The sequence below is a fragment of the Phascolarctos cinereus genome, unplaced genomic scaffold, assembly GCF_003287225.1.
Source record: "Phascolarctos cinereus isolate Bilbo 61053 unplaced genomic scaffold, phaCin_HiC Scaffold_3;HRSCAF=262, whole genome shotgun sequence".
Taxonomy (NCBI): domain Eukaryota; kingdom Metazoa; phylum Chordata; class Mammalia; order Diprotodontia; family Phascolarctidae; genus Phascolarctos; species Phascolarctos cinereus.
In genome coordinates this window covers 235,537,559-235,561,694 of record NW_027555736.1, presented here as the reverse complement: position 1 = coordinate 235,561,694, position 24,136 = coordinate 235,537,559, and the positions used below count along the sequence as shown (strand labels likewise).

At 35.7% G+C, this 24,136-nt stretch overlaps 1 protein-coding gene across 1 annotated transcript in view; it reads right to left on the bottom strand.

Annotated features, from left to right (window-relative positions):
- TMEM260 (transmembrane protein 260) overlaps positions 1-24,136 on the bottom strand; it is an 89,263-nt gene that overhangs the window by 17,821 nt on the left and 47,306 nt on the right. Inside the window, exons 4-7 of the mRNA XM_020986452.2 lie at positions 18,027-18,204; positions 11,550-11,663; positions 4,147-4,326; positions 2,740-2,780 (exon numbers count right to left, since the gene is read on the bottom strand). Coding sequence (XP_020842111.1) covers positions 2,740-2,780; positions 4,147-4,326; positions 11,550-11,663; positions 18,027-18,204 — 513 coding nt within the window. The remainder of the gene's footprint in view (positions 1-2,739; positions 2,781-4,146; positions 4,327-11,549; positions 11,664-18,026; positions 18,205-24,136) is intronic.

The following is a 24,136-nucleotide window of genomic DNA, read 5'->3' as shown; positions in this document are numbered from 1 at the left end:
AATTCTTTTTTTTTTTTACTCAACCAATCAATAAATGCACTAGACCTTCATTATCTTTTATCTTTATTTTATTTCAGGTAACTATTTTGATACATGTGGTCATCTTCTTGAAGTTTCTTTCTAAGTATAAGATTTATTTATTTTCTTTCTACTAAGATGGATTTAAGTACTCACTCTCTTAACATATTATCATACCTTTATTCAATATCCAATGTTATGCTATATTCTTTGTAACTCATGTAATGATCCTCCAAGCCAATATATGTTTTTATTTCCAAATATCATATAACTAAGGTGAGGAAAAAAAGTGGAAGAGTACAGGGACTGCCAATTTTTTTGAGATAGACTAACAAAGAATGAAAAGTAAAGTAACAGAGCCATTAGGAGAATAAAGACATAATATTTATAGTATAATGAAAGTGTAAATAAGAGAAAAAAAAGAGAAAAGGAGTCCTCAAAAGTTAGTCAAACGCTAAGGGAAGCATTTAGAAGAAACTGGGACCCAAGGTAGAGTAGCTTTAAGATGAAGTAGAGTCACTTAATCTACAAAACTATAAACTTCTTTAGGGCAGGGATTATATAAGATATATCTTTGCATCAACCTTCATGCCTAGGAGAGTGCTTTGTGCACAGTAGGACTAGTAAGTGTTTACTGAATGAAAGAATGAACAAATAATGGATCAAGAGCAAGACGATTTGGATGTTTCTTTCCTTAGCAGAGGAGCACAGCTGGGTGAAGTCACTTAGTCCCTCTGGGTCACAGGGACTCCTCATCAGGGGAATGAAGGGACTATAACAGATGTCTGAGGCCCCTCCAAACTCTGAAGTCCTTTGCCTCTAAATAAACAATATACAGAAGTGACTACTAGTAATGATGAGCTACTATTTTTCTTCCTCTTCTCTTTCATTAAAGACATATTTCCTTATATTTTAAATTAATGATACTATTAGGAGATTCACAGTTCTGTTAAAGTAATAAAGGTAGATAGGAACATTTTTTGTTTTTATATGGTTAATCATTCTAATTATTTTTCCTTTTAAATATTTAATTTTTTTCAATTACATGTAAAAAATTTTAACATTCATTTTTCAAAATTTTGAGTTCCACCCTCTCTTCCTCCCTCCCTTCCCCCTTCTTCTTTGAAAAGGCAAGCAATTTGATGTAAGTTATACATGCTCAGTCATGCAAAACATATTTCCATATTAGTCATGCTGTTAAAGAAAACACAGATCAAAAAAAAAAAGCAAAAGTTTAAAAAAGTATGCTTAGATCTATATTCAGACTCCATCAGTTCCGTCTCTGGAGATGGATAGCATTTTTTACCATACGTCCTTTGGGACTGCCTTGGATCACTGTATTATTGGGAATAACTAAGTCATTCACAGCTGATTATTATACAATCTTGCTGTTACTTTGTACAATGTTCTGGTTCCACTCACTTTGCTTTGAATCAGTTCACATATGTCTTTCCAGGTTTTCCTGTAACCCTCCTGCTTGTCATTTTTTATAGCACAATAGTATTCCATCACAATCATATACCACAACTTCGTCAACTATTCTTCAATAGATGGCCATCTCATTAAGTTCCAGTTTTTTGCCACCGTGAATAGCATATTTTTGTACATATAGGTCCTTTTCATTTTCCATTTCCTCTTTTAAAAATCTCTTTGGGATACAGAGCTAGAAGTGGTATTGCTGGATCAATGGGTAGTCACAGTTTTATACCCTCTGGGCACTGTTCTAAATTGCTCTCCACAACAGTTAGATCAGTTCACAACTCTATCAACAGTACATTAGTGTTACAATTTTCCCATATCCCCTCCAACACTTGTTATTCTTCTTTTCTGTTACATTTGCTCCTCTGATAGGTGTGAGGTGGTACCTTGGAGTTAGTTATTTTTCTTGATAGATAACTTGCCCAGTCACAAAACCAGCAAAAGTCCATGGCAGCACATGAACCCAACTGATTAGCTCTCTATCCACTATACCAGTGGTGTCAAACTGAAAGAGAAATGCAGGCCACTAAACATTCCATAAGGATCGCTGGTGGCCATGTAGTGACTTAGAAAACCACAAATTAACCTTATCTATGTTTTAATGAATATTTATTTATTTTGTTAAATATTCACTAATTGCATTTTAATCTGGTTTGGCCACAGTCAGGAGTGTTGCAGACACCTGCTAGCCGTGTGTTTGACACCTCTGCTCTACATCATGCCGCTTCTGTAGGATGATATTAATCAATACAGAAGTCAAGAAGAATTTTTTCTACTTGCACATGTACTACAATGACAGCTTAAAAAAATTTTTGAAATCCTAAATAAATGAATCTCTGAAGAATCAAACCATCTTAGTTCATTATACGGATTACGTGAAAACATTTGTTCAAATTTTGGGTGGATAAAATGCTTGAATAACAATTTCTTAAGAAAGGTTATTACCAAAAATCTAGGACAAAGAACAAGTTATTTCTAAACATTCTGTTTTGGATCACCTTGCAGCAAACAGAAATGTCCTGTTTTAGTATGCAACTCTCAGACAACATTGGCCTGCATTCTACATCTCGTTTTCTATTCAAGAACAAGTATCAGCATGCAAAGACAAAGGCAAAGGGAGAAACTTATCAGAGTTGGATGCTACTTCCTCAGAGGAAAATCAACAGTCCTCACAAGTTCTGAGAAGTAAAGTCTGGTAACGGAAAACACATTCAAAAGCTGTTCCACAGATGTTTTACTCACAGCAATATTTCAGACATGCTGGATCCTCTCTCAGATTTGGCCTGGTCATCAAAGAGAAACAGTTATATTCAATGATGCATACAAGAATTAAATCATAGCATATTTTAGTTTTTTGAATTTAAGAATACATTTAGAATATATAACACATTTTCTCTTTCAAAATCATTGTTTCAGAATCTTAAGAAAGTATTTTTTAGAGAAAATATATATGGTAGTATACAGTGCTATAATGTTTTAAAAAGAACTCCAAAACATAATGGTCAAAGCACCAGGTTTTGAATACCAGTCTGGCAGTGTTATTTGTGTGACTCTGGGCAAGTCCATGTCTTTAAAGTGAGGTGTTGGACTAAATGACCTTTAAGGTACCTTTCAGCTGTAAATCTATGTTTCTATGATTTAGATCAAGCTAAACACCAATTGAAATAATGTTCCCAGAAGGAAGAGTTAATTAACAATTTCATTGGTTAGCTTTCTATAATTTTATAGACAATTCCAATCACCTGTCTGCATGTTCTTCTACTATGTTTGGTCCCATTATGCTTAGTGGTACACAATTACTAATTTCATAAGCAATAAGTGAATTTTATTCTCTATTTCTAAGTTCCTCTTGAATCTCAATTAACATTTTCATACAACGAGCACTAGTCTATATAATGACACTTCCATATATTGACCATGGCATAGGGAATCAATAAATTATCCTAACCATCCTAATCAAAATAGTCTCTCAATAAGACTACTGACTGTTCTTCCATTTTTCATACACCAAACATATGGTAGTAGATTGGGTTTTTCCTCACTCTCTAATTTATATATGGTGCATGTTAGCTACTTCCTGAAACTAAGACCTTTAAAATCATTCAGAAACATATTTTCTCCAAATAGTTATCACACACACACACATACACACACACACACACACACACACACACACACACACAATCTAACTTTTTTCAAAAAACTTATCTAGTCTTGGACTGAATATCAACCACTTACAGTGTACAACAAATTTGTGAACGATCATAATTCAACCAGGGCAACTGAAAATACTGGATTCATTCTTCAACTTTCCTCTAATAGTTTTTATTCATAAACCCAATGCTCACAGTGACACCTACTGCTAAAATTATTGAAATGTTGTTTCCACCATAGACAGCAAAGTCTTTTTAATGCTTGTTATCCAAAAAGAATATTATTCTACCTCAATAGCAAAAAAAAAGGTGGATTAAATGATTCCAACACTTTCTAAGGCATCCTCAAAGGCACATCCCAAGGAAAAGTTTGTCATATAAATAACTAAGATGAGAAGTCTAATTAATGTAATTTTTCCAATAACTGCCCAGGAAGAAAACTGAAGGAAATTTTCTCATAAATTTCATTTTAAAAGGATTTGAAAAATGAACTTACCAGGTTGAATGTTCCATACTCTTCCCTAAGAAAATGGGTCAGAAATCCTGAAAATGTAGTCTGGTCTCCCCAGGTCCAACGAGCTTGATTGAGGTAGGATGAGATAGGCAGGTAGAGATAAGGCAGAAAACCAGCAGAGAAGAACAGACTCAGCTTTAGCAAATGGCCTAGGGAGAGCTCCTGTGTCAAAACATATAAGATTCTATTACAATGTTTATTTTAGTTTAATTATTTGGAACATTGAGAACACACCAAGAAAAACATGAACTATATTTACAGAGCTGATCTCTCAATTTATAGTAAGTCACCACAAAATACTTTGTTAAACCTTCCAATTACTATGGATTACTAAGAAAATTTCATCAGCCTGATCTTCTTTGCATGGCTGGGTGAAATTTGAGTGAAGCAAATGACATTAGGAAAGACTCATGAGTATCATATTCATTGCATTTTTTACATTTAAATCATGTCATGACATACATAGATGGCTGAAGCCCTGCAAAGCTGAGATAACCCACTTTGAAGTGATTAAGTGTTGTTGGCTTGTATTGCATATGCCAGAAAATGTCCCTCCAATGTTGGTATACTTTCCTGTCATCATCAGCGGCAGACTTGGTTCACTGTCTCTATCACAATTACGTAACATACAATTTATGGAATACCACTACAAGTATTTCTTGGGTAGCTATTTTAGATGTTTCATTAAAATGACACAATGGGAAATAGTCTTTACATTATACTATTGTTTTGAAATGTCCTTTAATATTTAAAAATAACTTTTCTTGATTACAATATATAATGTAGAATATGCACTATAGGGTATTAAAGTAAAATTTTAAGAATTTTCTTGACATATATATGCACACACACATATGGGGCTCTCATTATCTCACTTTATTATCTGGGTCTTCAGCGACTACTTTTTTTGTTTCGGGCCTGTGATTGCAATGACCTCTATAGGGAATTACACAGTGGTAAAAACCCCTCTACCGATGCAGATAAGTAACTATTCTGTAACTTAAAATCTAAGATAATTGCCTGGAGCTTTGCCCAAAGTCACAGAGACAGTATGCATCAGTGGCAGGGCTGGAGTCAAGAATCTTCTTGATTCTGGGGCAAGCTAACTATTTAACTACACCACGATGCCACCATTTGAAGTCACATTGGGAAGCAGAAGTCATACTAATGAACCACTTAGAAAATTTGTCAGTAATGCAGATTCATTAAGAGATTAAAGCTACATGCCAGTCACATTTACAAGGACAAAAGCAAAACAGTGTCTGTCCTCAAGGAACTTATATTCTAAAGAAAGAGATGACATGAACACACCTAGGTATTATTAAACATATACAAAACAGATATAAGGTACCCTTGGTGGAGAAGACACTACAAGCTGAAGGGGCTAAGAAAAGCCTCTTGTAGAAGATGGCATTTCAAGTGAGTCTTGAAAAAAGAGAGTCCAAGGAGCTGAGGTAAAGAGAGAGTGTATTCCTGGCATGGGAGATAGCCAGTGCAAAGACATGGAGAAAAGAAATGGAATGTCATGTGTGAGGAATAGTATGAAATTCTGGACTATAGAAAACAAAGAGGGAATAATGAATGAGTAAGAAGGAAAGTTATGAAGAGCCTTAAATGCCAAGGATATTTGATCCTAAAGGTTACAGGGAACCACCAGAGTTTCTTAAGAGTGTGTGTGTGTGTGTGACTATTTTAAGAAAAATCACTTTGGCAGCTAGGTGGAGACTGGATTGGAGGGGAGAGAGACTTACGACAGGAAGACCACTTAGGAGGCTACTTATGATAACCTAGGCAAGAGGTGATGAGGACCTTAAGGAGGGTGACGGTTGATAGATGAGGTATTATGGAGGAAGAAAAAAGATTCAGAAACTTATTGTATCTGTGAGGTGAGTGAAGGTGAGAGGTTGATAACATAGAAGTTATGAACCTGAGTGACAGGAAAAATGGTGGTTCCCTTAACAGGAAAGTATGGAAAACAGATGGGTTTGAGAAAAGAGAGTGAATTCCAATTTGTAAATTTTAAGTATGAGATGCCTATAGGACATCCAGTTTGAAATACCCAGTAAAAGGAGAGTATCTCAGATAGAGACTATAGCTAGATATATAGATCTAGGAGTCATCTGCACAGAAATGATTAAATCTGTGGGAGCTGATGAGCTCATCAAATAAAAGTGGAAAGAAATGAGAAGCATCAGTTACTGAGTTACACCCAGTTAGGGAGCATGTGATGGCTGATGGTCCAGTCAAGGGATAGGAAGAACTTGGAAGGAACAGTGTTGAGAAAATCCAGAGGAGAAATTACCCAGAAAGAGAGGGTAATCACTGTATCATGTATTACTGAGAGGTTAAGAAAGAAAAGAAATGAGAAAAGGCCATTAGATTTGGCAAATAAGGGATTATTGATAATTATGGAGAAAGTACTTTCTACATAGTAATAAGGTCAGAAGCCAAATTGAAGAATTTAGAAATGTGAGAGGAGAGGGAGTAAATGAAGAGTACAGACAGACTTTATAAGAGGTTTGACTGAAACAGGGAAGACAGATATAAGATGAAATGCAGGGAGGGATGGTAGGATTTAGGGAAAACTTTTAAAAATGAGGAAATTTGTGCTTTTTTGTAAACGCAAGGAAAGGAACCCGTAAGATAGGGAGAACTGAAGAGAAATGTAGGGTAATGATCATGAGACTAATGAATTGGAAGAGATAAGATCAACTGTACTTAAACAGGAGTTGGTCTTGGTGAGAAGCAGGGTCACCCACCTCTTCATCGGACTGGAGTAAAGGAGGAAATGGGTGAAATGTCAAGGGATAGTGAAATGTAGAAAAGGGGAAAAGATGAAATTCCAAGGGAATGACTGCATTCAAACACATATTCCTGCTTAATAACCTAGTCAATCTCACCAAATGTTTTTAGGTTAACCTCTGGCTTAAATAATGAAAAAATAGGAATGACCTGAATATCAAAGACTCAAATTGGGAAAATTGGTGAAGCCCTGGAATATCTTTCAATCATGACTATATGTTCTCAGTGAGAAAGTCAAATAAGACTTGAAGTATGTCATATCATACAACTTTGCCCCCAAATCTCACCAAACACCACCACCAAAAATTTTTTACCATAAGAATTAGGGCATAACTGCAATTGTAAGCTTCATTTTTTTTTTAAAACACAAGTTTACTAAAATAAACTGTTTCAATAATTAATATTTATTTTTCAAGATAAAGCCCCCAAAAAATATTTTAAAAACTACTATCTAGAAATAATCATCTAAGCTTCAAATGGATTTACTTTAATTGGCCTTTTTCTGGTAAGTTATCCCCTCTAACATGGAAGACCTCCTGTACTTAATTTGGAGAATATTTTTTTTTCTCATCAAATAAGAGAGGTAGAGGTAAAATTGGGAAAAGAAAGGACAATGATGTAAGAACATCATGACAAAAGAGAACATCTTGTTAAAAGAAACACACACACAAAAAATACTGAAAATAACACCTTAAAAAACAGAATAGGACAAATGGTAAAAGAGGCACAAAAGTCCAATGAAGAGAACACCTGAAAAAGCAGAACTGGCCAAATGGAAAAAAGATGTACTGAAGAAAAGAACTTCTTAAAAAATAGGATTAGTCAAATTGAAAAGTACATATAAAAGCTAAATGAAGAAAATAATTTTGAGAAAATTAGAATTGGGCAAGCAGAAGCTAATGACTCTGTGAAACATCAAGAATCAATCAAACAAAATATTTTGCTGATGCTCTTTTTCTCTTAATTTTAGTAGCATTACCAATTGGGGAAAGTGTTTAGTTACATACATTTTCTCTTTAGGACTACCTTTGTTGCATCCAAAAAGTTTTGGCATGCTGTTCCATTTGTGACCATTTTCTTTGGCACAAATGCTTGTTTCTTTTTTTTTTTTTGATGCCCAAAAATTTCTTTAGGATTATATCTTTTAGTCTCCATCTGAATTTGAATCTTTTCTTCAAATGATCCTTACTGAATATGTCTTATTAAGCTGTAGTCAGGAAAGAATGTATTTAACTTTTCTGCTCTTCTACATTTAAGGAGTTTTTTTATGCCATAGCATATGATCAATTTTGTAAATGTGAAATGCAAGGCTGAGAAACACATATACATATACATATATGTATATATATATATATACACATACATATATATATATATATATATATATATATACACATACATATACTCCTTTTGATTTTTAAATCATTTTTCAGATCTTCTAACATCTGAGACTAATTTGGATTATTCTTTGAGGCTTTGGATATAGCAGTTTTGACTTTGTTGTCATCTTCTGAATTTGTGTTTTTATCTTCCCAGTCACCATGGTAACTTTTTATGGTCAGGATCTTTTTTGTTGTTTACTTATTTTTCCAGCCTATTTTTGAGTTTTACCTTATATTGAAGTTGGGCTGTACTCCTTGGCTGGACAGGGCACTGTCCCAAGCTTCAGGTTTTTTGTGCAGCTGTTTTCAGAACTAGTTCTAGGGGTCTATAAGCTTTCAGTTCTTCCAAGATGGTAGGATCTAAGGAGAGGTGTATTTACTACTCTCTTGGCCTGTGCTCTGTTATGTGAGTGACCACAAGCACTCTTTTTCACCCTGGAAGTGTGACCAGGACCCTCGTTCTCCCATGGACACAAGCTCAGGTTGGCTAGTGCTCCTCATCACCCTGGGACTATGCTCCAGGACTGCAATGTGCATCTGAATATGTGTAATGTCTAATTTTCTTGTTGCCTTGCCTGAGATGATCAGTATGCCTAGTTTTTAAATTTTGCCTAAAGCACAAATTCTACTCCAGGTCTTCATTTCAAGTCTCTGTGTGTATTTTTGTTTCAAATGTGTCTCTTGTAAACAACATATTCTTGGATTCTGTTTTCTAACCCATTCTGCTATCCTCATCCGTTTAAAAGGTGAGGTATCCCATTCACAATTACAATTGTTATTTGTATTTTTTCTCCTCATTTTCCCTTATATATTTTTTGCTCTCTCTTGCCCACCTTGCCCAAATTACAAAGGAAAAAGGGAAAGAAAGGAAGGGAATGGAAGCAACAATACTAACATAACTGAACATGTCTGATTCTGCTTCTCTGCCTTTACACTCTTCAACCGTCCCAAAAACTGATTACAGATCAGAAATACCGGGGTTCAAATCTTGCTTCTGACAAATAATGACTTTGTGACCATGGGAAAGTCACTTAATCTCTCATTGTCTCAGGCTATTCTAAAATTGTAAGTTGCAGAACAATTGCTGATATGAATTGGTAGCTTCATCACTACTGCAGTCACACTCCCAGATCCTCCTACAACACCCGCTCCTCCAAAGGAAAAAGCCAAACTACCCCCAAAAGCCAAAAAAGTAAATATGTAATAAAGCAATTTAATAAGAATATTTAATATCTATAATTATTAAGGTGCCATATAAAAAGTATGAAAAGAAAATGGAAAGAACAAATATACAAATCGTTTTTAAAAATAGACTACATCAAGGCAGAAAATGAAAATATCATTACTGAATACTAATACATAACATTATGGTGTAGTTCATAGGCTGCTGGATCTGGAGTCAAAAAGACCGGAGTTCAAATGCAGACTCAGATGCTTGCTAGCTGTGTGACTGGACAAATCACTTAACCACTGTCTCATTCCTCATCTGTAAAATGGGGATAATAGTAGCATATGTAGAATGGGGATGTTATGAGGATAAATAAGCTAATATTTGTAAAGCACTGTGCAAACCCAAAAGCACCCTATAAATGTCAACTATAAACATGAATAAAGCTATATATGTTCCTCCCCCCGAAACTTCCATTTTGATCAAGGGTTTGTAACAGGAATGTAGCGGTGCTTTAAAATTAGGAAAATAATCAATTATTTCTAGCCTTATAGTATATTATTTCCTCTCCTGCACTCTGCGGTCTAGTCAAAGTGACTTCTTCTCTGTTCTTCACAGGATACTCCATCTTGATCTCCCATCTCTGTTCCTTTGCGTTGGCCATTTCCCATGCCTGTAATTCACTTCCTCCTTATCTTTGCCTCAGAGAATGCCTCTCCTTCAAGATACAGTTCAGGCACAACCTTTTATATGGAGCCTTTCCTGATCCTCTCAACATGGACTCTCTTTCCCAAAACATTTTGTATTAAACTACTCTATATTTGTATATAGACTACTCTTTATATTTATTCTTTGTATAATTGTGTATTTTTGCTTTCTCTCCTGTTAAAATGTAAGCTCACTGAGAGTAGAGATTGTTTCAGTCTTTCTATTTGTATCTCCAGAGCCCAGCATAGAGCATGGTAAACAGCAAGTGCTTAATAAATACTTGATGGATTGACAATAATCACTACTCACTAACACTGCCTCCCCTACCTCCCCTTGCCCCACCCTGCCCCTCAGCCTTCTCTTGTAACAAATGAGTCAAGCAAAACAAATCTGCAGACTGTCTGTGTCTGAAAATGTATGTCTCATTCTGCATCTCTAGTCCACTGCCCCTCTACAAAGAGAGAAGCATGCCTCATCATCAGTCTTTGGAAGTCATGATTGGTTAGTGCATTAATCTGCATTCTTAAATATTTCAAAGTCATTTCTTTATGTTACTGTAATTGCTGTTTAAACTGTATTCTTGGTTCTACTCACTTCACTATGCATTAGTTCATACAATTCTCCCCAGGTTTCTCTGAAGCCATCATTTTTATCAAATCCTATGGCACAAAAATATCCAACTACATTCATATATCACAATTTATTTTAGCTACTTCCCAAATGATGGGCTTCACTTTGTTTCCAGTTCTTTGGTACAACAAAGAATGCTATTATAAATATTTATATACATATCGATAGATCCTCTTTCCCTCTGTCTTTGATCTATTTGGGGAGTATGCTGAAGGTTGTATAATTTTTATAAATCCTTTTTAAAAAAAATTCCTATATTCAGGGACTTTGGTTATTTACATTTTGCACAGATGAGCAAGACTGTTGTTCCCATGGGAAAGATTATGGACTCAGGTTCTCTGATTTCTTAAGAAAAATTATGTTTTGTTGTTGTTCAGTCATTTTTAGTTATATCCAGTTCTTTGTGACCCCATTTTGGGTTTTCTTGGTAAAGATACTGGAATGGCTTGCCATTTACTTCTCCAGCTCATTTTACAGATAAGGAAACAGAGGCAAATAAGGTTAAGTGACTTACCCAGGATCACCCAGCTACTAAGTGTCTGAGGCCAGATTTGAACTCAGGAAGATGTCTTCCTGACTCCAGGCCTGGTGTTCTATCTACTGCACCACCTAGCTGTCCCATTATTATGGTAAGCCCAAACAAGATCCTCAAAAAGTTTTTCACCTGTACCATTTTACAAGGTGTCAACACCTACCATTTCTTTAAAGAGTCGGAAGAGAACCCACAATGCAATGCACAACACATAAAGTATGATTGTATGCTGATTGCATAAGCTAAGGCCACAGCAGAAGGCACCAATCTTGGATATCTGAAAGAAAAAATTAAATATAATACTGACACAATTAATAAATCAAAGCTAAGAATTCACTTACAGGGAAATGTATGTAACACTAATTAAAATGTCAGGTATGAATAGCCATATTTAAAAGCACTTCTACCTAGCATGCTACTTTAAAAAATCCTGTACAGTTAAGACTATCTGAGTCTACCCTTCTCTGCTGTGAATGTTTTCTTTTTTCAGAACTACTACCAACACCATTATCTATCATCAAATATTTCTTTTTATTAAACAGATTAGTATGTAACTCAATAATTCAACAAAGGATACTGATACGTACTGTGCTTCAGATGTCGTGCTATGAACTAGAGGGAATACAAAACTAAATAAGGCGCATTCATTGCTCTGGAGTTCAGGGCTATGTGTGTGTTACACATGATTATAAGGAATCCAAAAATGCTTCCAGTAGATGGATTTTGAGCTGGGTCATAAAAGAAGAGTAAGATTTCAAAGGAAGACATATACTGTAGTAGCAAGACATTTGGGGCAGAGGACATGATCAAAGGCAGGTAAGCACAAAAGGGCACAAGAATAACGAGTAGCAGAGTTTGGCTGAAATGTAGAGTACGCGTACAATGTACAAAATATAGGAGAGTAATGAATGGGTGATATGTCGTAAAGATATGAGTCATATTGTCAAAGACTTTGGAATGCCAGGCTAAGAAGTTGGGGCAGCAAGAAGGAAGTAAAAGCAAAAGACTTGTCAACTGTCTGGATGTGAGAATGAAGGAAGAGGGTAAAGTTAAAAATAACACCAATGTTTTGCATGATGGCAAGAATGGTAGTGGTTTTAATATAAATAAGGAAGTAAGAAGGAGGAATAGGTTTTAGAGAAATGATGGAAGAACTCAGTTTTGAACATGCTGAATTTGAAAGACTGGGCAAACATGCAGAAATGCCTAAGGGGTAAACTGACAATGCATGCTATGTATATGCAGGTATCTATTTTGATTCTACTTCAAAAATGTGGAGTAGCAGACAGTTTAATAAAACCTAAGTTTTACAAAGCACATCAAAAAATTATCTCATTTTATCAAAGAATAATAGTGTAGAAAGAAAAAAAGAAGAGGAACAAATTTAGAACTTTGGAGAATGCCTGTTTGTAGGGCTGGAGAAAAAGAGAGAAGTGAAAGGAGGCAGAGAATGAGTAGTCAGACAAGAAAGGTAAAATACAGAACAGTATTGTACCAAGGAAACCAAAGAAGAGAATTTCAAAGAGTGTCAATGCTACAGAAAGGCTGAGAAAAATGGAAGCAGAAAAGGCTGGAGTTAACAATGCAGTTATGATGATATATTTGGAAAATCCTAGAAATTCAACTCAAAAGCTATGTGAAACAATAATTTTAGCAAAGTAGTAGGATATAAAATAAACCTACATAAATTGTCAGCATTTCTACATATCACCAACAAAACCCTCCAAGAAGAGATAGTAAGAGATACCCCAGTTAAAAGAACCACAAATAGCATAAAATAACTGGGAGTATACCTGCCAAGGCAAACCCAAGAACTACGTGAACATAATTATAAAACACTTTTTATACAAATAAATAACTGGAAAAATATTCATTGGCCATGGCTGGGCAGAGCTAAAAAATGACAATTCTACCTAAACTAATGTATTTATTCAACACCATCTCAATTAAATTACCAAAAAATTACTTTGAGCTAGAAAAAGTAATAACAAAATTCATTCAGAAGAACAAAAGGTAAAAAATATGAAAAAATGTAAAGGATGGAGGTTTAGCAGTGCCAGATCTTAAACTGTATTATAAGGCAGTAACTATCTGGTACTGGCTAAGAAATACAAAACACAAAAGTAGATCAGTGGGAACAGAGTAGACATACAATACACAGTAGTAAATTATTATAGTAATTTTGTGTTTGATAAATGTTAAGACTTAAGCTTTGGGGATGATAATTCACTATATGGTAAAAATTGTTGGGAAAATTGAAAAGCAATCTGGCAGAAACTGGGTATAGACCAATATCTTAACACCATTTATTAAGATTAGGTCAAAATGGATACATGATCTAGATATAAAGGGAGATATATACTGATTAGAGAAATGTGAATGAAAACAACTTTGGGGTATCATCTTATACCTATCAAATCAGGTAAATGATAGAAAGGAAAAATGACAAATGTTGGAAGGGATATGGGAAAATCAGAACGCGAATACACTGCTGGTGGAACTGTGAACTTATCCAACCATTTTGGAGAGCAATCTAGAATTATACCCTACCCTTTGAGCAATACTGCTATTAGGTCTGATTCTCAAAGTGATTAGGGAAAAAGGAAAAGAACCTATGTGTTCTAATATATACACACATATATATATATATACATATGTATATACATATACATATGTATATACATATGTATATGTATATACATATGTATATATATATATATACACACATATATATATATACATATGTATATACATATACATATGTATATATATATGTATATACATATGTATATACATATACATATGTATATATATATATATATATATATATATATGTAACAGCTGTCTTCATGGTGGCAAAGAACTAGAAATTGAGGGGATGCTCATTAATTGGTGAATGGCTAAACAAATTCTGGTATATGATTGTGATGGAATACTATTGTGTTGTAAGAAATGATGAGCAGGTTGATTTTAGAAAAACATGGAAAGACTTACATGAAATAATAAGATGAAATGAACAGAACTGAGAATGTTGTATACAGTAACAGCAGTATTGTTCCAAAAATAACTGTGAATGACTAAGTTATTCTGAATATTATAAATATCCAAATTAACTACAAAGGACTTATGAAGGAAGATGCTACCTACTCCCAGAGAAAGAACTGATAAACAGAAGTATGCATAGTATGGTTTTACATACAGGTGGATATATATGTAAATAAGTCTATATCTATCTAGCTAGCTAGCTAGCTATCTACCTATCTATGTGAAATGATGTCCTTCTCTAGTACAGGCTGGGGAGGGAGGGAGACAGTTCCAAACTCAAAAGGTAACAAAAAACAAAGTAATTAATTTTTTTTTAAAAAGAGTATGGGGGGCAGCTAGGTGGCGCAGTGGATAGAACTGTGGCCTGGAAGTCAGGAGGACCTAAGTTCAAATCCGGCCTCAGACACTTGATACTTACTAGCTGTGTGACCCTGTTTTAACCTCGATTACCTCACCAAAAAGCATAAAAAAGTATGGAGTAACACAAAAAAACACTTTTAGAGAGGAAGGAGAGAAGCTAAGGGATCTTGAGCCCTTATTTTGGTTAGTAGAAATTATCTACTGAGAATGACTGGGTAGTAGTGTGTTTGGGGATTTGAGAAGAATGCTTGGAACAACTACAAAGAATAAAATAAGCTAGAATTCAATAAGAAGCTAGCCCAATTAGTTCCAGTTAGCATATATAAAGAGCATCCAGATGAGGTCAGATACCATTAATTTGTGGTGGACTCCATTAACATGGCTTTGTGAATTTTACCAGTCATATTTGCCAACTTGGAAGCACAGGTCCAAAAAATAAATGGGTAAGGAAGATTACCCAGGTTTGGGAATTAACAAATCTGAAATACTAGGAGATATCAAGTGAGCAAAGGATTCCAGGGCTGTGATCAACGAATCAATGAAATGGCTGACCACAGGATCTACAATAGACAGACAAATGAAGTCAGAATGGGAGGTTGAAGAGGAAACTAGAATATGGAAGAATAGAGGGAGCAGAGGTAAATAAAGATGAAGAACAGGTTCAACAGAAATGAACTTATGGAAGGACAGAGAAGTTTCAGAAATAAATTTACCAACGGTAATAGTGAATTGTATTCCTCATTTTAAATGTATCACTTATTCCAATGTAACATATAGACACTTCAATAGCATTAAATTTATTTAACATTATTACATGAACTACAAATACACTAAAACATTTATACTGTTCTTTAGCTACACTTCCAGAATGCTTATCAAACTCACAATTGTGTTTGTCTTCCCTTTGAGGTTGTGGCTACTCATAGTTCTATGTGCTTATAGCACATAGAAACCTCCCTTTTTGTCAAAGATGCTCAAGAAATGGTTTTATTTGATGACAACAGCTTCACTAAAATTCACTGTTCTTATCTCTGGGATCTTACATTTGAAAATTCCAACACTATTTCATTTGTTTTCGTTTTGCAGGATAAACATATTTTTTGCAATCATGCTAAAAGCCAGTGAACTTGTAACTAAGGTCATAATGATTTACAATCTTAGTCCTTAAACTTTTTTTTCCACTTCATGGGAAAATATTCTTTGATAGAAGAAACCACAACACATTCTATTGTATGGGGATTCAGTCTGTGATTTCCTCATTGTAGGGGGCTCATGGTAAGGCACTTCCTCTAAAGATGCAGATCTTCAACCTTCTCTCAAACTTTGAGTCTTAGGGAGTTCCTTGGACAGGTTACTTGCTGGGGGTCACACAGCCAAAATGTGTCAGAGGTGGGACTTATACCTATATCTCGCTGAGTCTCAAGGCTAGTTCCATGGCCACCACTCCACACTGCATGAGGGGTGAGAGATGCAGGTGAGTTAATAAAGAATTCAATTTATTAGATAGGCGTCACTTCGCCTCTCTGAACTACAGTTGTATAATCTGCAAAACGGGACAATACAATCTTACTCCCTATTTTACTGGATTGCTGCAAGTCAAGTGTTTTGTATATATTTCCTGTAATTAAGTGATAAGCACAGTATTCACAAAATAATCCTCTGCCATTTCTAATGGTTCTTCATGGTAGGAAATCTGAAAGTTTGAAGACCCTATTTTTAGTGATATTGCAGGAATGACTATCATAAGGTTAAGATCTATGATTTCACTGGCACAGGGAACCCCAAGATAAGGACACTCTCTTTCTCTATAAGGATAATTGTATCCTCCCCTGCTTCAAGTCTTACATAGCTGCCTGGGGCACTGAGGTTAAGTGACTTGCTTGAGGTCACACAGCCAGTGTGTGGCTCTCCACCCACCATGCCATATTGTCTCCCATTACTCAGGCAGGTTTGGAGGAAATATGCTTCACTCCTAGGCAAACACCCTAGTGGCACCCACCATTTGGGAGATAAAAAGAGAAAATGGTTCAACATTTTATACTAAGTTTAAACTAAGTGGCTTAAAATCAAAGATGAGTAATTCAGGAGAAACTCTATTTTGTTATTAACACACAAAAGTCCTAACCATGAGGGAATAAATAACAAATCCACTCGTATTTCCTACTCAACCAAGACACATCTCTAGTAGGAAAAAAAGTCCCATTCAGTGTCCCGAACCACAATTTATCCCGGTAGGCAGCTGAAGTGGAGAAGAGAGTGCTTATGGCTACACCTTCAACATTCAAAACTTTAGGGGTGATAGTTCTCCAGATTTTAGTTGTAGCTTATAATCTGACTGAAGTTTTTGTTTCTCCTTAGGTAGGTGGGTCATGGGTAGCTGTGTGTGCTGGAGGGGTAACCTGTCCCCCAAAGAACATCCTTGTAGAAACAAACTCTGACACTTTATAACTGTGTAGGGCCAAGTCACTTATCAGCTCTGAGACTCAGTTTCTTCTTCTGTAAAATGGGGGTTATACTTATTCTTCAGGTTACTGTGAAGAAAGTTAAAAAGCACTATGGACATGTGAATTAATACCACTAATACCTCATACTGATATAGAATTTAAAGTTAAAAAATATTTTAGATATGATTTGGTCTAACCCCCTTGCTTTACAGATAAAGTAACTGAGGCCCAGAGAAGTTAAGGTCATATAGGTAAAAAGTTAAATCTCTCAAATTCCCCAGGCACATCTCTTAAGACTACAAGCTTCAGAAAAGGTGCTGATCTATGGCTCCCACTAAACAAACAAATAAATGAATAAATAAATATATGAATGAATAAATTACCCCATTCAGGACACACTTAGCAAAATTTATGGCATACCCTTTAAGAACCACTATTTTGTAACACAGAACAGTGTAAGTAGAGCGTGAGATATAATGCTGGCATTTAAAATTAGCTTAAAGCTATTAGATATTCAATCAAAGCAAAACTATTTTTTCCACTACATGCACGCAAAGAAAGAGCTCACTACACAGGAAACTGACTTTTTAATTTGAGAAGGGTTTATGAAGGGCAGAGTAGCAGTGTACAGTAAAATAACTAAATATACTTATTCAGCCAATATTATCTAGACTGCTGTGACAGTAAGTGGAACATATAAGTTCAGTATTTAAACTGAAGTTCTTTTAAAAATACAGCATTTATTCAAAAATTAAAACAAAAATAATTTTACTTTGATCAAAATAGGTTACCTTTGATCTGTCTTCTGCAGTTGTTGCCTTCTCAAAATGTGCAGCAAGAGCCATAAGCAGCCCCACAAACAAATTGTTTAGGCTAAAAACCTCTGCTGCAATGGACCACTGCCATGTTAGGCGAGAAAATGAAAACACCCCCGCAGCAAGGATTCCTCCAGCATATGAGCCAGAAAGCCTGCAAACACAGATAACATGAAATCTTCTTTCCCAACAACAAAAAAAACCCCTACTTTATTTTCCATTTTCATATACTGTAGAAGCAGAAATTATGACAGCCACCCACTACCATTCCAAAACATTATATGGTTAATACATTACTTCTTGTAATCATTTTCTTCTACCAGATTTTAATTAGAACAGTCATATATTTGTCTACTGTGTAGCAAAGGGAAGACACATGGCTCAGTATATGATGGAGAGAATGGGCTTTATGCATCAAACAGACTAAAAATCTCTGGTGGTTGAGTCATTTTATAAACGCTGATAAGATGAATGGCTAGAGATATAGGAAACAAAAGTATCATCTCTCTTGCTGTGTTTAACAAGAGGAATGATGGTGAAATTAACCTGAAAGTGAAATGTGTTAAGTGGAAAATGTGATGAACTGCAAAACAAAATTATGAACATCCACTCTAGTTTCTAGATGAATATTTGAATCTAGATGGGAAGTATTGCAGACGAAAAACTTGGGGACAAGGAAGATTTTAATCCATTAATGTTTCTTCTCAAGCTAGGACTTGCCTACTTGAAGGTAAACCACAATGTTAAGAAAAGAAAAGAACTATGAATTTTAAAAACAAAAGAATCAAATTTTGCTCTTGGCCAAAAAAAGAAGATTCCCTAGTGTTAAAGAGGATCTATATGCTTTGATCCAAGAATAAATCTGGATTGTAGTGAATAACTTTGGGCATACTAATAGACCTATATGAAACGAGATCATTATTCTGATTTATGACACGAAATGGCCCACTATGTGAAGACTAGTTCAAGGAAATATGGATATTTAGCCTCGAAAAGACTCCAGGGGGACATGATAGCTGTCTTCAAGCATTTGAAAGGTTGTCATGTGGAAGAGGGATTAGACTTGCTCTATTTAGCCCCAGAGGGAAGAACTAGGAGTTAAGGGTATAAGCTGCCAAGAGACAAATTTAGGCTTGATGGAAGAAAAACTTTCTAACAGAGTTATCTGAAAATTAAATGGGCTGCCTTGGGACTTCATTGGAGGTTGTCAAGCAATGGCTGGGTAATCACTTTTTGGGTATATTGTAAAGCGGATTATTTTTCATGTTTGTGTTGGTCTAAATGGCAAATGAGGTCCTTTCAAATACTAATGTAATACTTCTTCTGGGATACTCCCCTAGCCTGCACCCACACTTATGGTTTGGGTTTGCAGAAGTGGCTGCTACTCCCAGGTTCCAGGGTACCCTTTGATTAGCTACTTATAAAACTGTAGTTCCTAAAGACCCATTAGTGTGCTTCCCATTAATAATCATCCAGTAGACACGTTTTCTCATAGAAAGGCATTTATTAAAGTGGTATAGTAACTACAAAACATTTCTCCATAAAACAGAAACACGCTCTGCCACAAATACACATGGTATCCATGGGAAGAGTAGGCAGAAATTTAAGAGTATGATGTCATGAGGCACATACATAAGAGAACACATCTGGCCAAGTCCCTTCTTTCCCAGAGAGTCCTCAAAGAGTTCCCCCTAGGTGCAGCATCTCTGCTGGGTGGATTGTTTAGCTGGCATCCTAGAGTCTTCTTCACAAGTCACAGTGTCTCTTGAAAGTTCATGGCCAGATCTCTTCCTTGAAGTCATATTACTTGAATGACTGAATCTCTGTATCTGAGCATATTCATATCTGAGCACATGATGCATGTATTTCTGTACCTTCAAATACATCTTAATCTCTCGGTAACTGACAATCCAACTGCTGGATGGGGTGTCTCCTACTGGCTAAGTAGTTCTGGTGCTAGTTGACATGACTGATGGAGGTAGTGGGGAGAAAAGGCAAAAGAAATTCCTTCCTCCTCCATCAAAAGCTATTCCCTTTCAGAAGCCATATTCTTCCTCCATTGTGGGCTTTACAGCTGACTTTGACTTGATTCTATAACAACCATGAAATCATAGAGTTGTCCCTTTGAATTCTCTCCGAGAAAGGTGTTCATACTTTCAACCATCAATTAATCAATAATCATCAATCAGCATCTATTACATGGAGGCCCTGTGCCAAGGATACAAAAATGAAAAATGATATAGCTCCTCCCTTCAAAAATAACTTATAAAATGATTCAGTTAATGTGGCCACCTTAATTTAAATATGTTCAAAATGGAATTTATTATATTTCCCCAAAAAAACTTTATCTCCTCCAAAATTCTCTATTTCTTTTTTTATTTATTTGAATTTATCAATAATCACTTCCATAAGCTTTTGAGTTTTAAATTTTTCTCTCTCTCCCTTCCAATACCTCTCCCCAAGATGGCATGCAATCTGATATAGGCTATACATATACACTCCTATTAAACATATTTTCACATTAGTCATGTTGTAAGGAAGAATTAGAACCAATAGAAGGAACCACAAGAAAGAGGAAACAAAACAGAAGAAAAAAACAGCAAATAGCATGCTTTGATCTGCCTTCAAACTCCATAGTTCTCTCTCTAGTGGTGGATAGCATGAGACTTTTGGAGTTGTCTTAGATCCTTGCATTGCTGAGAAGATCTAAGTCTATCAAAGTTAGTCACTGCACAATGTGGCTGTATGTACAATGTTCTTCTGGATCTGCTCACTTCACTCAGCATTAGTCCATACAAGTCTTTCCAGGTTTTTCTGAAGTCTGCTTGCTCATCATTTCTTATAGCACAATAGCATTCCATTACATTCATATACCACAACTTATTCAGCCATTCCCCAACTGTTGGGCATCCCCTCAATTTCCAATTAAGGACACTAATATCTCTCCAATTATAAAAGCTTCACCACCTTGAAGTCCTCCCTGATTCTTTGTCCTCTCCTTTATCCTCAATGTCCTTATATATATGTGGCTTAATCCTACCAATTCTTCCCCCAGATCTCTCCTCAGCATCTCCTTCTCTCCACTCATATAAGACCTACTCTAGTTTATATATGAACTATTAAATTCTTGGCTGAACAAAGAACATAATTTAATGGTCTCCAATTTTTTTGATCAAACACCTTTATTGATAAAAAAAAACTTAGCATATCCAACAAAGATATATTAGTAAATTATATACACATACTATTGTTATATTATGCATATTATAAACTGTATAAAATGGACATTAAAAGGATTAAAGATGAAATAAACAATATTTTAAAATATTTTTATTTACTTACATTACAAAAACATTTTTGCCCATGAAAGCAATGTCATAAAACATAACACTACTTTCGAAAAACTTCCATGGGGGACAGAATAGATTTGTAAATAATAAATAATAATTGTTTGTTAGTTAATTTGATCAATGTAGCTATTGAAATGTGTAGATTTCTGTTTTAAAGATATTTTTATTATCTGATTTCAACTCAGTAAATTTTCAATATAAATCTATTCCTCTTTCCTTATACTATTCTGCCTAATAATTCATTAATAATTAATTCTGCCTAAATTTCTTATTCATATCTCAATATCTTTTTTTTGTTTGTTTGTTTGTTTTTGGGCATTTTTTTTGGCGAGGCATTTGGGGTTAAGTGACTTGCCCAGAGTCACACAGCTAGTGAGTGTTATGTGTCTGAGGCTGGATTTCAACTCATGTTCTCCTGACTCCAGGGCAGGTGCTCTATCCACTGCACCACTTAGCTGCCCCATATCTCAATATTTTAGTTGTGTTTTTGTATGTGTGAGGAAGAACAAGCAGGCCAGTTTAGCTGAACTACAGAACTACAGAAGGAGACTAATAGAGTTGGAAATGTAGGGTGGGTCCAGCTTGTCAAGGGCTTTAAATGCCAAATGGGGAATTTTATATTTGATCCTAGAGCCATTGGAGTTTTACTGAGCAGAAGAATGACATAGTCAGACCTGCACTTTAAGAAAATCACTGAGGCAGATAGGTGGTACAGTGGATAGAGCTCAGGCCTTGAAGTCAGGAGGACCTGAATTCAAATTTGACCTCAGACATTTGACACTTACTAGCTGCGTGACCTTGGGCAAGTCATTTAACCCCAACTGCCTCATCAAAAAGAAAAAAAAATCATTTCGGTAGGTATGTAAAAAATTAATTAGAGAGAGACCTGAGGCAGGGAAACCAATTAATACACCATTTCAATGGAACAGAGAATGAGAGTCTGAACTGCAATCATGGCTGTGTGGGTAGAATGAAGGGACAAACAAAAAAGATGTAGGTATAAAAATGACAATATTTGGCAACTGCTTGAATATGTAGGGTAAATTAAAGTGAGGAATTGAGTATCATAATAGGATTATGAACTTGGGTAACTTTAAAAATGGTGATGTGTTCAATAGACATAGGGAAGTTTGGAAGAAGGATGGGTTTGGACAAGAAAAAATAATTTAATGAAATCTATGATAGAGACTAAACTACACATACTTGTTCAACCTATCCAATTTGCTCTATCCCACTCAAAATAAAAAGGGAGTGGCAGGCTTCTTGCCAGTTACTACCCTATAATGTAGAATAGACAGTGTGATTTTGGGGATAGGGCTGAATATATTAGGAGAGAAAAATTTTTCAATGATATCCATGTAGCTGCTGTAGATGCCTAGGCCAGGGTTTGAGCATAAGCATACTACCGGGCTAATACCCAGTGTAGCTCAGATAGCTGCTCGTGGTAGAGCAGGACAATGTTGGGATTATAGTGGCTAAAGGGCATGTAATAGTCATATAGGAGACAAACTCATGACTGGCTATTATGGGAGAGTGGGATGTGAACCATCTTCTGACCCTCTGATCACACACTCTATGAGGGTCATACCACAGCCCTTTTGAAGTCATGCTGTTCTCTCCTCCCCTACCCCTACATGGGCCATGGTCCCCATTGTGGGGACTATAAACCTAATTGGCCTCTCTGCTTTCAGTTTCTCCATTTTTTACTCTATCTTCCACAAAACTCCCAAATAAATATTCCTAAAATGGAGATCTAACGACATTGCTCCCCTACTCAAAAATCTTCAGTGGCAACCTACTGCCACTAGTACAAAATCCAAAATCCTCAACTTGGCATTTAGGGCTTTGCATAACAATGCTCTCACCTTTCCAGTCTTATTTTGTTTTCAATCCAAGCCCTGCAGTCATTATCCTGAGAAGCAAGCCCTCTAGAGACATCCCCACCCACTGCTAACCAACTGCCACTTACAGGGCTACTAGCTAAACCAATAAGGCACACTGAGGGAAAGACAGGATGAAAAATGTGCCAGACAACTTCTAGGGCTGTTATCTCAAAGAGATCATAAAAATGGGAAAAGGAGCCACATGTACAAAAATACTTAGATAGCAGCTCTTTTTGTGGTGGCAAATAATTGGAAATTGAGGAGATGCCATCAGTTGGGGAATGGCTGAACAAGTTGTGGTATATGAATATAATGGAATACTATTGTGCTGTTAGAAATGATGAGCAGGCAGACTTCAGAAAAACCTAGAAAGACTTGTATGGACTGATGCTGAGTGACGTGAGCAGAACCAGGAAAACACTGTACACAGTAACAGCCATGTTATGTGATGACTAACTTTTATAGACTTAGCCCTTCTCAGCAATGCAAGGATCTAAGACATCTCCAAAAGTCTCATGATAGAAAATGCTATCCACATCCAAATAAAAACTATGGAGTTTGAATGCAGACTGAAGCATACTACTTGCCATTTTCTAATTCTGTTTTGTTTTGTTTCCTCTTTCTTGTGGTTCCTAGTTCTTCCTTACCACATGACTAATGTGAAAATATGTTTAATAGCAGTGTTTATGTATAGCCTATATCAGATTGCATGCCATCTTGGGGAGGGATATTCGGAGGGAGAGGGAGAAAAATTTAAAACTCAAAAGCTTATGAAAGTGATTGTTGATAAATCAAAATGAATTAATAAAAAATTTTTTTTAATGTTCCAGGCAAATCAAACCACTGCTACCAT